The sequence below is a fragment of the Malania oleifera genome, chromosome 3 (assembly GCF_029873635.1).
Source record: "Malania oleifera isolate guangnan ecotype guangnan chromosome 3, ASM2987363v1, whole genome shotgun sequence".
Taxonomy (NCBI): Eukaryota; Viridiplantae; Streptophyta; class Magnoliopsida; order Santalales; family Ximeniaceae; genus Malania; species Malania oleifera.
In genome coordinates this window covers 39,224,607-39,240,824 of record NC_080419.1, presented here as the reverse complement: position 1 = coordinate 39,240,824, position 16,218 = coordinate 39,224,607, and the positions used below count along the sequence as shown (strand labels likewise).

General features: G+C 34.2%; 2 protein-coding genes across 2 annotated transcripts; both read left to right on the top strand.

Annotated features, from left to right (window-relative positions):
• Positions 1-754: 754 nt before the first annotated feature.
• Positions 755-4,611, top strand: LOC131151797 (probable aldo-keto reductase 2). Its single transcript, XM_058103213.1, has 5 exons — positions 755-1,160; positions 1,252-1,455; positions 2,993-3,165; positions 3,260-3,362; positions 4,059-4,611. The coding sequence occupies exons 1-5, from the start codon at positions 945-947 to the stop codon at positions 4,389-4,391; spliced, it is 1,029 nt and encodes a 342-aa protein (XP_057959196.1). The 5' UTR covers positions 755-944; the 3' UTR covers positions 4,392-4,611.
• A 5,627-nt stretch (positions 4,612-10,238) lies between these two features.
• Positions 10,239-13,896, top strand: LOC131151798 (probable aldo-keto reductase 2). The gene is made up of 5 exons (XM_058103214.1): positions 10,239-10,641; positions 10,733-10,936; positions 12,316-12,488; positions 12,582-12,684; positions 13,313-13,896. The coding sequence occupies exons 1-5, from the start codon at positions 10,426-10,428 to the stop codon at positions 13,643-13,645; spliced, it is 1,029 nt and encodes a 342-aa protein (XP_057959197.1). The 5' UTR covers positions 10,239-10,425; the 3' UTR covers positions 13,646-13,896.
• The last annotated feature ends 2,322 nt before the right edge of the window (positions 13,897-16,218 follow it).

The window sequence follows — 16,218 nt, the reverse complement described above, 5'->3', positions numbered from 1 at the left end:
TGGTAAATCGACTTTATTTTTCAAAACCAACTGGTCAAATTCAAATGTTATATTTTTAGAATATTGTACTTGTCATTCCAGACCTTTTCACCGGTTAGAAATGTTGTTTTCTTTATTTAAACTCTGTACCGTGATATTAACTGTTTATATTTACTTGCGGGTTGTTTTCGAATGTGGAAAACTGTGTGGCAGGTGTTGATGTTGTGAAATACTAGAACTGTTGTGAAAATGTAGGAAGTTTATTTGACGGCCACGGGCCGGATTTCACGTAATGATGTTTTTTGTGAAATGATTTCAAAAGAGTGTTTAAATTGTTTAAATTGCACAATATGCTTTAGGAATCCTGAAGACTGATAGTGTAGGCACGGATCTGTTGCTAGTAAGGGCACTACACTTTTGATCTATATGAACCTATGCTGTATTGAGATGGTAGGGCCAGTCTTAATGTAAGTTTGCCCCTTGATCATGTCCCCAGGCTGCATTGAGATAGTAGGGTGGTCCGATTAAATTTATGACATTTGACTCACTTTAAAAAAAAAAAAAAAAAGCGTTAACCAAATATGGGTTATAAATGGCACGCACATGACATGCATCAATTGTTTCAAATTTTTATTTATTTTTATTTTTTTTGGGTAAGAAAGAAAGTCCATCTCATTTTGACTCATGCGACATTATAAAAAACGTCAGCGCTTACGTCAGCGATCGATGATCAGACGTCGGCACTTATGTTATGCAAACCGGCAGCTATCAGTCTATCGCTCACTCTCCACTCTCCCCCGCCTCATCCCCAACTCCCACAACCTTTGATTCCCTCCGACAATGCCGCCCACTCCATTGCCTATAAAAGCGCACAGAGAGACCGATGAACCCAAGGCAGCGACACACTCTTTCCCCCATAAAATACACATACAGAGCCGGCCCGTCTGCCCAAGAATTTCTGAAAAATGAGTACCGCAGTGAAGAGGATTAAGCTAGGATCTCAGGGGCTGGAAGTCTCCGCTCAGGGACTTGGGTGCATGGGCATGTCCCACGGCTACGGCCCTCCCAAACCCGACGCTGAAATGATCCCTCTTATCCACCACGCCGTCAACACCGGTATCACCTTCCTCGACACCTCCGACGTCTACGGCCCCCACATCAACGAGGTCCTCATCGGAAAGGTGCTTTATAATTTCTTTGTAAATGTTTATGTGATCAATTGATTGTGTCGTGTGGGTTAATTAATTAATGTTGGAGAGAAGTGAAGTGCAGGCGTTGAAGGCGGAAGGGATGAGGGATAGGGTTCAATTGGCTACCAAGTTTGCATGCAGTTTTGTGGACGGTAAGATGCAGATTCGCGGCGATCCGGCGTACGTGAGAGCGTGCTGCGAGGCGAGCTTGAAGCGCCTCGACATTGACTGCATCGATCTCTATTATGTCCATCGCATCGACAAGAAAGTGCCTATCGAAGTCACGGTTTGTTCTAATTTGCCCCCTTTGGCTAATTTTTTATTCGTTCGTTGTGGCATTCTCCTCTGTTGCTGGTTTGACTCAAAACTATCTGGGTATTAATTTATTGTTGTCAGATTCGTGGTATTTGCTTATTTATACACACACAGAGTACATCCCCATCTGAGCTTGTCTGCAATTTAAGAATCAAGATATTGGTATCCATCGTACCAAAAGGGACCCTTTCAAAGAGAAGCTCTTCAAAATAACTGCCCTGTCAAGAATCAAGACACGTCTGAGAGTGATTTGAATTTGTTGCTCTCTTTCTTGTTTTCTTGTGGCTAGTACATTGTTCATCGTTTTGGTTGTTGAGAGTCTGGGCAATAATTTACAGATCCCCGTGAATTTGGACATCCACACCTTTGCATTTCCTAAGCAGAAGGAAAATAGTCATATGGAAGGTGTTCAAAAACTTAATTGATGCCCCCACAAAATAATAATTTGAGAAGCCCGGAATAAATAAATAAAATGAATATCCTTGGACCTTGCCTTGGTCTGTCTTGATACTTCTTCTGTAAGCTCAGTTATAATATGTATCTTCTTTAAATTAACCTGAGAAGTCTGTCCAAGTTCAATTGGCCCAAAAAAAGGAAAGGAATTCTGAAATGGGTTTATATTTCAATTCAGAATTTTAAATCTCATGAATTGATTATTTTAGCATTTTTGCAATGAGCATGTGTATTTTAACATAATCTTAGTAACAATTCTGTCAAAACTCAAAATATAGGTAATCTGTCAGTCAGAGACATGAGACTTAAATAAGACTTAATGATTGGGGTAGCCCAAAATTAAGGGTCTATTTTCTGATTCTTTGTTTTTTTTTTTTCTTAGTGAAAAAGCAGATTATATACGCTTTTGTTTCTATTGTAAATTTTCTATTTCTGGTTTTCAGTTGTTTGCCAAGAAACTGGAAATCAAATTTTAACATTTTTATTTATTTTGGTAGCCTGTTGTTAGAAATTTTAATTTTCAGAAATAAAATTTTTTTAATTAAATTATTTTTTATACACTTTTAATTAAAATAAAACTTAAATGATCCTATAAATTTAAATATAATTAAATTGAAAATATACATAAATTTTAAATAATAATAATAATAATAATAAAACTAATTACAAAATATTTTTACTATTTTCGATTATCATGTCTAATAAAATTTTTATTGTAAAGTAAAATTTGAAATTATAACAATAAAGTAAAATAATTATAATAAATTTTATTTTTATTATAGTTAATTTTAATGTGTATTATTTGTAACTTTATTATTTTGATCATATTTTTATAATATTTTGATTTAAAGATAAATATGAGTATTTTTTTAATTAAGTTTTTAATATGTATTAGTTTTATAAATGATAATCAAACATGTTGTAATAAAATAAGGGGTGACATGAAATTTGTTTATTTATTTTTGTTTTTGCTATTATTCTTCCCTCTTTCTCATGTTGCTTTCAAATGAAGTTCTTATTGATCTTTATTATTCTCTATACTCGCCTGATGCAAGATCGGAGAGCTCAAGAAGCTAGTTGAAGAGGGTAAAATAAAATATATAGGACTTTCTGAAGCCTGTCCTTCAACAATCAGAAGAGCACATGCAGTTCATCCAATAACGGCTGTGCAATTAGAGTGGTCTTTGTGGACAAGAGATGTAGAAGAAGAAATAATTCCGACTTGCAGGCAAGGCCTTGATTAAAGTTATAGCTAGATGTCTAATGTGTATGATGATCCATCAATTAGTAGTTCTAATTTCATCTTTTCATGTTGATCTCAGGGAACTTGGCATTGGGATTGTTCCATTTAGTCCTCTAGGAAAGGGGTTCTTTTCCCATGGTCCGAACATAGTTGAGAAGTTGACAAATAATGACTTCCGAAAGGTAAGATAAGCAGCATTTTTTTAAAATTGTTGTGAGTGCTCTGAATTTATCTCCTTGCAAGCTAATTCAGCTGACAGGGATGGTAGACTTATACTCAGGTGACACTCTTGGTTTGTATCATTTTGCCTTGGCACAATTTCTGCATTGGTGGTCCCATTTAAGTCAAAGGCAATGGAGCCGCTCCATTTTTGAATAGGACAAATGTTTTGACAGAGAGTTTCGTAGGTGGTGGTTTGTGGGGGAATTGAAAATTCAACCTTAATTTTTTGGCGTCTTGCCTTTTTGCCCCAACAAAATTTCTTCTAATAGAACTCCCATCAGTGACTGAACTACTGCGGAAAAATTGAACACAGAATTAGGATTGGAATCATGTTGCACCAGACTGCATAACTGGCGTTTTGGCCATGGTCTGTTAATTCAAGTATCAGAATGGCAGAATTTTCTACACTGGGAGGGAAAAATTGCCAAAGATTTCTGAATTTTATGAGTAATCATGATTAGATAGGAAATGCAGTGAGGTGTCCTTTACACTGAAAGCTTTGCCTGGTTCAATCTTAAATATGATTAATCCGGGGTTACAGTTGAAATGTCTTGGCATTGATTTTTTCTTTTAGGATCCACTTAGTTTTACTGATGATTTCTGATCAATATTAGATTTTCAGTTTGGATGCTGAAATGCATGATCCTTTGCTGTAGACTCTACCCAGGTTCCAGGCTGAAAATCTCGAGCATAACAAGTACATATTTGAGAGGGTAAATGAACTGGCGGCAAAGAAGGGTTGCACTCCGTCGCAGCTAGCTCTGGCCTGGGTCCATCACCGAGGGCACGATGTTTGTCCAATTCCAGGAACCACGAAATTTGAAAACTTCAACCAGAACGTGGGTGCTCTCTCTGTAAAACTAACACCGTCAGAAATGGTTGAACTGGAATCCCTTGCTGCTGCAGTGAAGGGGGACAGATATGGACCTGGCCTTGTCACTTGGAAAGACTCAGAAACTCCACCACTGTCTTCCTGGAAACCTGAGTGAAGACATGCCTCTATCCATGGAACTATTTTGCCTAATGGGCCATAGTTTTATAGTGTAATGTGGCTTGTGTAATAGCTACAATATCAGATTGAATGATTCCCTAGCCACTTATGATTATGTGAGAAGCTATTATATTTTGCGGATTTCAGGCATTTTTCTGGTCCTTTTTATGTGTGTAATGACAAACATTTATGATTGATAAATAATCTATTATACAAAATCATAGCTTAAATAGAAAGTAGGAGAAAGCATCGTCTACATATTAACACATATGTGTTTATTTATTCAATGTAAACATAGATATGAAATATTTATTTAATATTACGGAATATGCAAGAGTAGCGCTATGAATTAAACATTTAAAAATTGTCACATCCTTATATGTAGTGTAGATTATTCATAATGTTATTGTCTATTTTTATAATATTAGACACTGACATTTCCAAACCCAACAAAAAAATTACTATCAATTCTTTTAAAGATTTTTTTGAAAGAATTAAGCACCATATATTAATAAAAAGGAACATAGGCAAACCAGCCTTACACTAGATAGAATTAAAAACAACAACCCAAGCAATTTTCAATTACTTCTGAACTCGAATTACAAACAACAACCCAAGCAATTTTCAATTACTTCTGAACTCAGGCATAGCTTTAAGATCTTAATGATTCTTCATTTCCAAAATCAAATCCCTTAATCCGCAAGCGTCTTGCTTTGGCTTCTAGAACTACTTTTTCTTTTCTTTGTTATCATCTTAGGATTTATTTTTGTCCCTTCAAATAGCAAAGTGTTCCTAGTTTTCCAAATTTGATATATTGTAGCTGCCTAATTCAATTTGCCTATTTTCTCAAAGGGTGCATTCTTTAATGAAGAAATCTTTCGTAGAATTTCATCCGGTTTGAGGAAATCCCATTTAATTCAATATTCTTCTAGCAGACCTCTAAGCTTGTTTGTCAATAAAATAAATGATCCCTAGTTTCTGGACTAGGTCTACACATCTTACAAGTAGGATTTAAAAACTTTGATTTATTTAGTTGGTAGCTTTCAAGAATTTGGAATTGCTAAGGAATAAAGAAACATACATATATTAGGTAGAGGATGACCTTATTTCCCTTGCAATAACACGACCATCTCCCTTTGCAGAGAGAGAGAGAGGGAGAGAGACCAAGAGCTTGTGGGCACACGGTTGAGCATGACCGCAACTATGCATGCTTTAGTTTTGGGAGGTGTGTTTATTAATGTGAGAGAACTAAAAAGGGGAGAAGACGAAGTGGTAGATATATATAATTTCTACAACGGAAATACACAACACATTTATCTTTACTAACACAATTAAAATAAAGATAAAAGATATTGACCTCTTTCTAGGTTTGATAAAAAGAAAAAAATCTTTTCTGAGATTTAAAAAAATTCTATAGATCTCTCGTAAGGTTTCAAGGATTCTAAATACTTATCCTAAATTTGTTAAAAAGATACAAACTTTCCCTTATATTTTACAATAACACAAGTTCTTTGAGGGTATGTCTACATCTTTTTTGCAAATCTCAGGAGAAGTTTGCGATATTTTTGAAATCTCAAGGGAGGTCTGTGATATTTGAAACATTAAGGGAGGTATTTGTCTTTTTACAAAATCTCGAGAGAAGTGAGTGTCTTTTGCACTTGAAATAAATAAAGATTTGAAAATTAAAACTTTACAAACAAGTAATAAGATGAAGGTGGAGATGGTTGGTATGTGAACTAGGCTCACCACTCCAGTAGTTCATAAGAAGTGTCCATACTTAACTTAATATGAATAGCAAAGCACTACATTTTCCAACGTATTTATTGAATATGTTATATACTTGCAAAAATATGAAACAAAAGGAAAATATTTTGTTTTATTAATCATTTTAAGATAAATATAATGAAGTTGTACTAACAGGAGAGCAAAACGAACAATTTTTTTTTTTAATTTTTTGTTTCATGAACAATCACTTAATTAATATAAAGGAAGACTAACAATAGTTGTCTGTATTTGTGGATTTGATGCCAAAACTATAATAGAATTCTTTATACTGCACTTATTAACAAAACAAGAGATATTATATAAACATTCTCAAGGACCATAATTTTTGAAGATGTCTCTACTCTCTATTCCATTGAAAATTTTACGTTCCCCCTCAACGCCTATGCTTAAGAAAAGATGGGCATAATTTGTAATTTCCACATTATTGATCTTTGGAGTTTTATGAAGTTCTTTTGTCTCTACAAAACTGAAGTTTTTGCCATTTCTTTTGATTGAATGAAGTTAGGTTTGCAAAGTGTATCATTCTGCATAAGGAAAAAAAAATAGAAATTGATCTCTATTCACAATTGGAAAATTGCAAAGATATTTTTGTACTTGTAGACACCCCAATTTTTACCGGACCTCTCTTTTCCTCACTCTATGGTGACTTGCATAAAAAGAGTCAATTTTGTGTTTCAGAAATTGGAAGGCCCTCTTTGAAGCATCTGTTCGAGTCCTCGTGTGTCTTTGAAATCAAATGCATTTTAATAATTCCCTGAGAATAAGTTCTTGTTATGGAAATCCCTATTAGTCGACTCCTTCATTTAAATCTTTATTTTTAAGATCAAATCCTTGTTAAGTTGAGTCCATGTTATTTAGGTTCTTTTATTTCTAAAATCGAGTCCTTGGTTAAGTCCATGTTTTTTTCTTTATTTTTTTAAAAAATTGAGTCCTTGTTAATTAAGTCCTTATATTTTCTTTATTTTTAAAATCGAGCCCTTGTTAATCAAGTCCTTTTATTTTGGAGTCCTTGATAGCTAAGCCTTTTTATTTCTTTCGAGTCCCTATCGCTAAGTATTTGTAAGTCTTTGCAAATTGAGTCCTTTTGAAATCAAGTCCCTGTTGCTAAGTCAGTTCGTTAAGTTCTTATTTTTTTAAATCAAAGTTACACTTGAGTCCTATTTAAAATAAAATATCTTTTGAGTCCTATTTTAATTTCCTAAAGTTAGGTCCCCACAAGGCTGATAGATAAAAATCAAAGTTTTCTTTATTATGGGATACATATACATTGGGGTACATATCCAAATACAATACAAGGGGGTACAAATTCAAATACATAAAAGGATACATATGGGGAGTATAGATGAAAAATACACTAAAAATCCTTAATTCAATAAAAGAATCGAGCGGCTCCCCTCTGAGTAGAAGTTCCTCTCTACGTAGGAATATCCCATGGCCACTCCAAAGATACCTACACCAAAAAGGAAGGTAGATCAATCTGCACAAATAATGAAATTTGAAATTAATTAAGAGATTTTTGGGATGTCTCCCCCATATACTTGGCCAGACTCTCTATTGAAGGGAGAATCGACCAGATCACAAGGATGGGAGGGGGGGGGGGATTGATTTGCTGTAGGAAGGAAAGCACAATTAGGGAATAATGAAAAAATGGAAAGATTGGACACTGCCTAAATTGACCTAAACATAGCTGCACCTTATAAATTGAAGGGTCTTTTAGACCAAAAGGATATACCCAGAGAGCTCAACACACAGAGAGTTCAAAGAAAGAAATTCATAGAGCAGCACAAGAGAATTTTGAAAGAGAGGATCAAAAGAGTAGAACCCTAGGAACTCCAAAGGTTGGAGTCCTCACTCCACTCACAAGTCATGCATCGGTGCCCCTTGGCACTCAAAGGCGTACTCCTAGTGATTACGCGCTTAAATTGCGTAATTAGGTGGTTTAATTTAGGCATTGAAACTTATATATTTAATTAAATACCTAATTACTCTCAATATTTTAACATGGTGTCCTAATTGTAATATTTGGGTTTTATTGAGCAATTTATGAATTTTTGACATTTTTGTATCGCAAGAAAATTATTGAAATCTAAAACCGGTACCAATTCTTAATTTGCACACAATTTTCCCGTCCAAGCTCCAATCTAGACGATTCGAAATCCTGGAGTAAGATGAGAAGATTATTTACAACTTCCATGTTTTGAGTTTTGAGAGAAACAGGCTCTAAAATGGCAAAAAATTATCATCGTTCGCTAAGAATAAAACAAAGAGGAAAGAAGAAATAAAAAAAAAAAAGAAAAAAATATATGTCATATGTGACCCGTGACCCGCCCATGTAGCCGGGTCTAGATGTCCCACTCCAACCCGTGTGTGTAGGGCTTCCCCCCTCTCCTTATAAATTCCTTTTTTTCCCCTTTAGGCAAGCAACCTCGGCCCTAGGTCACCCTCTCCTTCTTCCTCTTTCCCTTCCTTTTCTCCTTCTCCTTCCTTTCTCCTCTCTTTTCTCCTACTCTCAGACTTTCTCTCACTTCTCTCTTCAATTTATGCTCCAATGCACCTTGACACTAACATTACTCTTTTCCATAAATTAGAGGAGTTTGCGGACGTGTGTTGAACAAATTATGGTTATCTTTGCTTCGAGGAGTTAGACACAATCATTAACATCATCTAATCCAACTATTCTCAATAATAAAAATAGAATTATAATGATTATACTCTAAGGAACATTTTATCAAACACCTTTGGTGTAATAAATTAGAATTATTCTCCAACGTACCTTAGCACTAACATTACTATTTTTCATAAATTTGAGGAGTTTATGGACGTGTGTTGAATGAATTATGATTTTCTTTGCTTTGAAGAGTTAAACCATAATCATTTAATATCATCTAATCTAATTATTTTCAACAATAAACAACAAATCATAATGCTTATATTCTATAGGACATTTTTTCAAACATCTTATGCACTTGTAAACAAAGCTAATTTCCATTCTCTTTGAGTTTCAAAACAGCCCACAACGCTACTCTAATATGAAATTGCAACACATAACAAGTGCACAAAAATAAAAACAATAAGTCTTGAACAGTTTTCAACAAAATCACAAACACAAATCTAAAGATAACACAAATAATTTTAGAAAATTATACTATCAAATTAAGAATGAAAAATTAAATGGAACACAGATGGGGTTTGGATTCAGTCGTAGTTCTTGATTCCAAACCGAAATTAAAAACAAAATTTGAAGGATGGAGATGCAAGGAAGCTTTTAGTACTACTGTCTGGCTGGGAGCAGTCTACGAACAAGGAGAGCTCGGGCATTCTTGCTGTTGGAGTTCTAGTTGGGTGCCATCTGCAAACACCCAGGAGGCTCGGGCGGCTGAGAGTAGTCCACGAACACCCAGGAGGTTCGGGCCTAGTGGTCTTTGAATTTAAGACTCTAATACTTTGATTTTTTATTTTTATTTTTTTTATAAATTATGTATTGAGTTTTTCTAAATACACATAAATTCAAATTTAAACACCAAAATTCATGATACTAAATAATAGAATATATATATATATATATATATATATATTTTGTGAAAAATTTAAACAATTTTTTTTTTTTTTGCAATTGTTTTGAAATCTAAAAATAAGAAGTAAAAATTTATTTTGGACAACAAGAAAAATATTTTATCTTCTATTTTGTGTAGTATGAATCTTAAAAACTAAAATTAAGCTAAAAATTCATAATTTTTTAACAAAAATTAAAATTTAGAAATAAAAATACAAATTAAATGGTCCTTAAATTCTACAAATCAAATGTCCAATTAAATTTATGACATTTGACTCACTTTTAAAAAAAAAAAAGGAACGTTAACCAAATATGGGTTATAAATGGGACGCACATGACATGCATCAATTGTTTCAATTTTTTATTTTTTTATTTTTTTTGGGTAAGAAAGAAAGTCCATCTCATTTTGACTTATGCGATATTGTCAAAAACGTCAGCGCTTACGTCATCGATCGATGATCAGACGTTAGCACTGATGTTATGCAAACCGGCAGCTATCAGTCTATCGCTCACTCTCCACTCTCCCCCGCCTCATCCCCAACTCTCACAACCTTCGATTCCCTCCGACAATGCCGCCCACTCCATTGCCTATAAAAGCGCGCAGAGAGACCGATGAACCCAAGGCAGCGACACACTCTTTCCCCCATAAAATACACATACAGAGCCGGCCCGTCTGCCCAAGAATTTCTGAAAAATGAGTACCGCAGTGAAGAGGATTAAGCTAGGATCTGTGGGCCTGGAAGTCTCCGCTCAGGGACTTGGGTGCATGGGCATGTCCCACGCCTACGGCCCTCCCAAGCCCGACGCTGAAATGATCCCTCTTATCCACCACGCCGTCAAGACCGGCGTCACCTTCCTCGACACCTCCGACGTCTATGGCCCCCACATCAACGAGCTCCTCATCGGAAAGGTGGTTTATAATTTCTTTGTAAATGTTTATGTGATCAATTGATTGTGTCGTGTGGGTTAATTAATTAATGTTGGAGCGAAGTGAAGTGCAGGCGTTGAAGGCGGAAGGGATGAGGGATAGGGTTCAATTGGCTACCAAGTTTGCGTGCAGTTTCATGGACGGTAAGATGCAGATTCGCGGCGATCCGGCGTACGTGAGAGCGTGCTGCGAGGCGAGCTTGAAGCGCCTAGACATTGACTGCATCGATCTCTATTATGTCCATCGCATCGACAAGAAAGTGCCTATTGAAGTCACGGTTTGTTTTAATTTGCCCCCTTTGGTTAATTTTTTATTGGTTCGTCGTGGCATTTTCCTTTGTTGCTGGTTTGACTCAAAACCCATCTGGGTATTAATTTATTATTGTCAAGACTCGAGACACATCTGAGAGTGATTTGAATTTGTTGCTCTCTTTCTTGTTTTCTTGTGGCTAGTACATTGTTCGTCGTTTTGGTTGTTGAGAGTCTGGGCAATAATTTACAGTTCGCCGTGAATGTGGACATCCACACCTTTGCATTTCCTAAGCAGAAGGAAAATAGTCATATGGAAGGTGTTCAAAAACTTAATTGATGCCCTTACAAAATCGTAATTTGAAAAGCCCGGAATAGAAAAAAAAAAAAAAAGAATATCCCTGGACCTTGCCTTTTGTCTCAATTTCTTGAAATTTATAATATGTTGCTTCTTTCAAATTACTGTTTGCCCTGTCTTGATGCTTCTTCTGTAAGCTTAGTTATAATATATATCTTCATGAAATTAACCTGAGAACTCTGTCCAAGTTCCTTTGCCCAAAAAGGGAAAGGAATTCTAAAATGGGTTTATATTTCAGATTCAAAATTTTAAATCTCCATGACTTGATTATTTTAGCATTTTTGCAATGAGCATGTGTATTTTAACATAATCTTAGTGACAATTATGTCAAAACTCAAAATATAGGTAATCCTCTCAGTTAGAGACATGAGACTTAAATACGACTTAATGATTGGGATAGTGGAAAATTTAAGGCTTGTTTGGTATTGTTGGTGTTTCTGATTTTGCATTTCTATTTTTTTACAATAAAAAAACAGATTATATAAATGCTCCAAAAAATTGAAAATGCGATATGGATGGGCTTGATACACATGAGTGAACACCAACTTGACTTAAAAATTTAAGCCTAGTGGGTTTTCCTATTGGGTCTTAGGTCCAACCATGTATATAAGCACCCATCATTCACTCTAATTTTCAAATGTGGGATAAACTCACTAGTGAAATTTTTAATAAAATATATAAAAATTTTAAATAATAATAATAAAACCAATTACGTAATAATTTTACTAATTTTTGGTTATCATATCCAATAAAATTGTTATTGTAAAGTAAATCTTGAAAGTAAAATAATTATAATAAATTTTATCTTTATTATAATAACTTTTTTTTTAATTTGTATTTTTTTAATTTTATTGTTTTGATCACATATTTAAAATATTTAAATGTACCGATGAAAATATTAACTAAAGAGATTGTAATAAAGTAGGGAGTGACATGAAATTTATTTATTTATTTATTTGTTTTTGTTCTTGCTATTATTCTTCCCTCTCTATAATGTTTCTTTCAAATAAGCTTCTAATTTAGGTTTATTATTCTCCATACTGATGCAAGATCGGAGAGCTCAAGAAGCTAGTTGAAGAGGGTAAAATAAAATATATAGGACTTTCTGAAGCCTGTCCTTCAACAATTAGAAGAGCACATGCAATTCATCCAATAACGGCTGTGCAGTTGGAGTGGTCTTTGTGGACGAGAGATGTGGAAGAAGAAATAATTCCGACTTGCAGGCAAGCATTGATTAATGTTACATCTAGACGTTTAACGCCTATGATTATCCATCGACTCATAAATCTAATTTCTTCTTTTTATGTTGTTCTCAGGGAACTTGGCATTGGGATCGTTCCATTTAGTCCTCTGGGAAACGGGTTCTTTTCCCATGGTCCGAACATAGTTGAGAAGTTGACAAATAATGACTACCGAAAGGTACCATAAGTAGCATCATTTTTAAAATTGTTGCGAGTGCTCTGAATTTATCTCCTTGCAAGCTAATTCAGCTGACAGATATGGTAGACTTGAGACTTATACTCAAGTGACACTCTTGATTTGTAGCATCACTTTGCCTTGGTCACAATTTCTGCAGTGGTCCCATTTAAGTCAAAGGCAATGGCTCCATTTTTGAATAGGACAAAGGCCAAAAATAGAGTTTCGTAGGTGGTGGCTTGTGGGGGAATCGAAAATTCAGCCTTAAATTTTTGGCATCTTACTTTTTTGCCCCAATAAAATTTCTTCTAATAGACTGCATAACCGGCATTTTGGCCATGGTTTGTTAATTCAAAGTATCAGAATGGCAGAATATTCTATACTGAGCGGAAAAAATTGCCAAAGATTTCTGAATTTTATGAGTAATAATGATTAGATAGGAAATGCAGTGAGCCATGCTTTACACTGAAAGCTTCGTCTGGTTCAAGCTTACGTATGATTAATCCGGGGTTACAGTTGAAATATCTTGGCATTGATTTTGTTTTTTAGGATCCACTTAGTTTTACTGATGATTTCTGATCAATACTAGATTTTTAGTTTGGATGCTGAAATGCATGATCCTTTGCTGTAGACTCTACCCAGGTTCCAGGCTGAAAATCTCGAGCATAACAAGTACATATTTGAGAGGGTAAATGAACTGGCGGCAAAGAAGGGTTGCACTCCGTCGCAACTAGCTCTGGCCTGGGTCCATCACCAAGGGCACGATGTTTGTCCAATTCCTGGAACCACGAAATTTGAAAATTTCAACCAGAACGTGGGTGCTCTGTCTGTAAAACTAACACCGGTCGAAATGGCTGAATTGGAATCCCTTGGTGCTGCAGTGAAGGGGGACAGACAGAGACCCGGCTCTGTCACTTGGAAAGACTCGGAAACTCCACCACTGTCTTCCTGGAAACCTGAGTGAAGACATGCCTCTATCCATGGAACTATTTTGCCTAATGGGCCAAAGTTTTAACTGTCGCAACTGTCTGTAATGTGGCTTGTGTAATAGCCTACAATATTAGATTGAATAATTGCCTAGCTACTTATGATTATATGAGAAGCTATTATATTTTGCGGATTTAAGGCATATTTCTGGGCCTTTTTATGTGTCGATTTTGTAAGGTTGAACTTATATTCTAATTAATAACTTATTTTAATAATTATTTAAACTTATAATGCTTCTTTATTTGCATGATTGGACTCTAGTTCATATGAAGATATGCAGGCTTTCAATTACGGTTGAAATTTTTTTCAAAATTTGAACATATGTTTTTTTAACAGTGCAATTTTATATATTTCAAGACGAAATTGCCCCAACCAAACACTCAATGATTCAGTGTGTATTTATGTGCTTAGATGGAAACCTGAGTGATACACTTAGGTGGTTTATTATATGGTTAAAATTTGATTTCCTTTTTTGGGTTGGAGATTTTAGGTATGAATCAATTGGGGGGGGGGGGGGGGTTGTTGAGATGGGAGACGAATTACTTTCCATTGTATAGTCTAGATACCGAGCTTGTACTTGACGAAAAAACATATGTAGTGTAGATGATTTGTAATGTTACTCCTTATTTTAATAACTTTAAACACTATTAACACTTCCAAACCTGACAAAAAAATTACAATCAATTTTTTTAGATTTTTTTTTTTTTAAAGAATTAAGCATCATATATTAATAAAAAGGAACATGGGCAAATCAGCCTTACAATAGGTAGAACTGAAAACAACAATCCAAATAATTTTCAACTACTTCTAAACTCTGACATAGCCTCAAGATCTTGTTGATTCTTCATTTACAAATTCAAATCCCTTTATCTGCAAACATCTTGCTTTGGCTTCTAGAACTATTTTTTTGTTCCTAGTTTTTCAGGTTTGATATATTGTAGTTGCCTAATTCAATTTGCCTATTTTCTCAAAGTGCGTGTTCTTTAATGAAGAAACCTATCCTAGAATTTCATCCATTTTGAGGAAGTCCCATTTAACTCAATGTTCTTCTAGTAGATTGTAAGCTTGTTTAGCAATTGACAAATAAAATAAATGATCCCTAGTTTCAGGATTAGATAAATTTGCGCATCTTACGAGTAGGATTTAAAAACTTTGATTTATTTAGTTGGAAGTTTTCAAGAATTTGGAATGCTAGGGAATAAAGAAGCATACATATATTAGGCAGAGCATGGCCTTGTTTCCCTTGTAATAACACTCTGATATCCCTTTGCAAAGAGAAAGAGAGACAGAAACCAAGATCTTATCCCTTTACAGAGAGAGAGAGAGAGAGAGAGAGAGAGAGAGAGAGAGAGAGAGAGAGGGAGATATTAAGTAAATGGTCCCAATTTCAGTTCTTTTTGGTATTCTGTGATTGGCATCATAGGAGTGACTGCAGCTGGTATTATGATATTATCGGCAGACAAAAGACCATTGCAAAAGCTTAGGGTCATTTTTCAAAAACAAATGATAAATTGAAATAGAAATTGAAATTAGAATTTCGTAAAACTTTACATGAAAATCTAGCAAATAAATATGCATTTTATTTTTATTTATTTTGTAAAAAATCCCAATGTAATACCTCTTCTATTGCGAATGCCAACACACTTCTTATAATTTTTTTGAAAAATCCAAAATTGTATTGTTGTTCTTCATAAATATAATTTTTATGAATAAAATAAAATAAATATTATTATAAAGCAATAATGTATTCGTATAAAAAATTGAAAGAGTTTAATATGTTTAAGAGAAATATGGAGAAACATTACACAATACAGACATAGTTTCAATATTGTAAAACACACGTGTCAATGGTTTTATAATTACTTAAATACGATACAATAATAAAATTAAAACTTTTAAATTTGGAATTATAAAATATTAACACATCTTTACCTAAATTTATAATAAAAAGTTGTACTTATTTTATTTTATTTTTTTTAAAAATTGTGATATGCTTGTTCAGTGTCAGTCTACAATAGATCACATTGTTCATAAATTTTAGTTATGAGCTAAAAGAAAATTTTAAAGTCAAGTTAGTATCCAGTTATTATAATAACATTAATAGTTATTCATCAAACCCTTATGGTTATTGGTATGTATATTCTCAAGATTACACAAGTCTTACTTGTTCAACACATATGAAAATTATTTGTTCAACAATATTTGGAGTTGCTATGAATGGAGAAAGGAATATATCATAATTAAGAAAATAGGTAATTGTATATCAAACTAGCCTATCTCAAGAAACACTGACCCATATTTTCTTTAGTTTTTGCTTGCATGATATGAATTAAAACAAAGCATTTTGTATCAATTTCCTTGACCTTTTCCCGACAAAAAATTCTTACACATTGGAATTTTAACACAAGACTTCTACCAGCACATCATCTAAGAATCACAATTTTGGGGGATAAAAAAAAAAAGAACAAAAAGAAAAAGGAATGCTAGTTGGAAAGGGAACTTTGCCTAATAATGATCTAAGTACCATTAACTGACTTTTCTTTTCTTTTT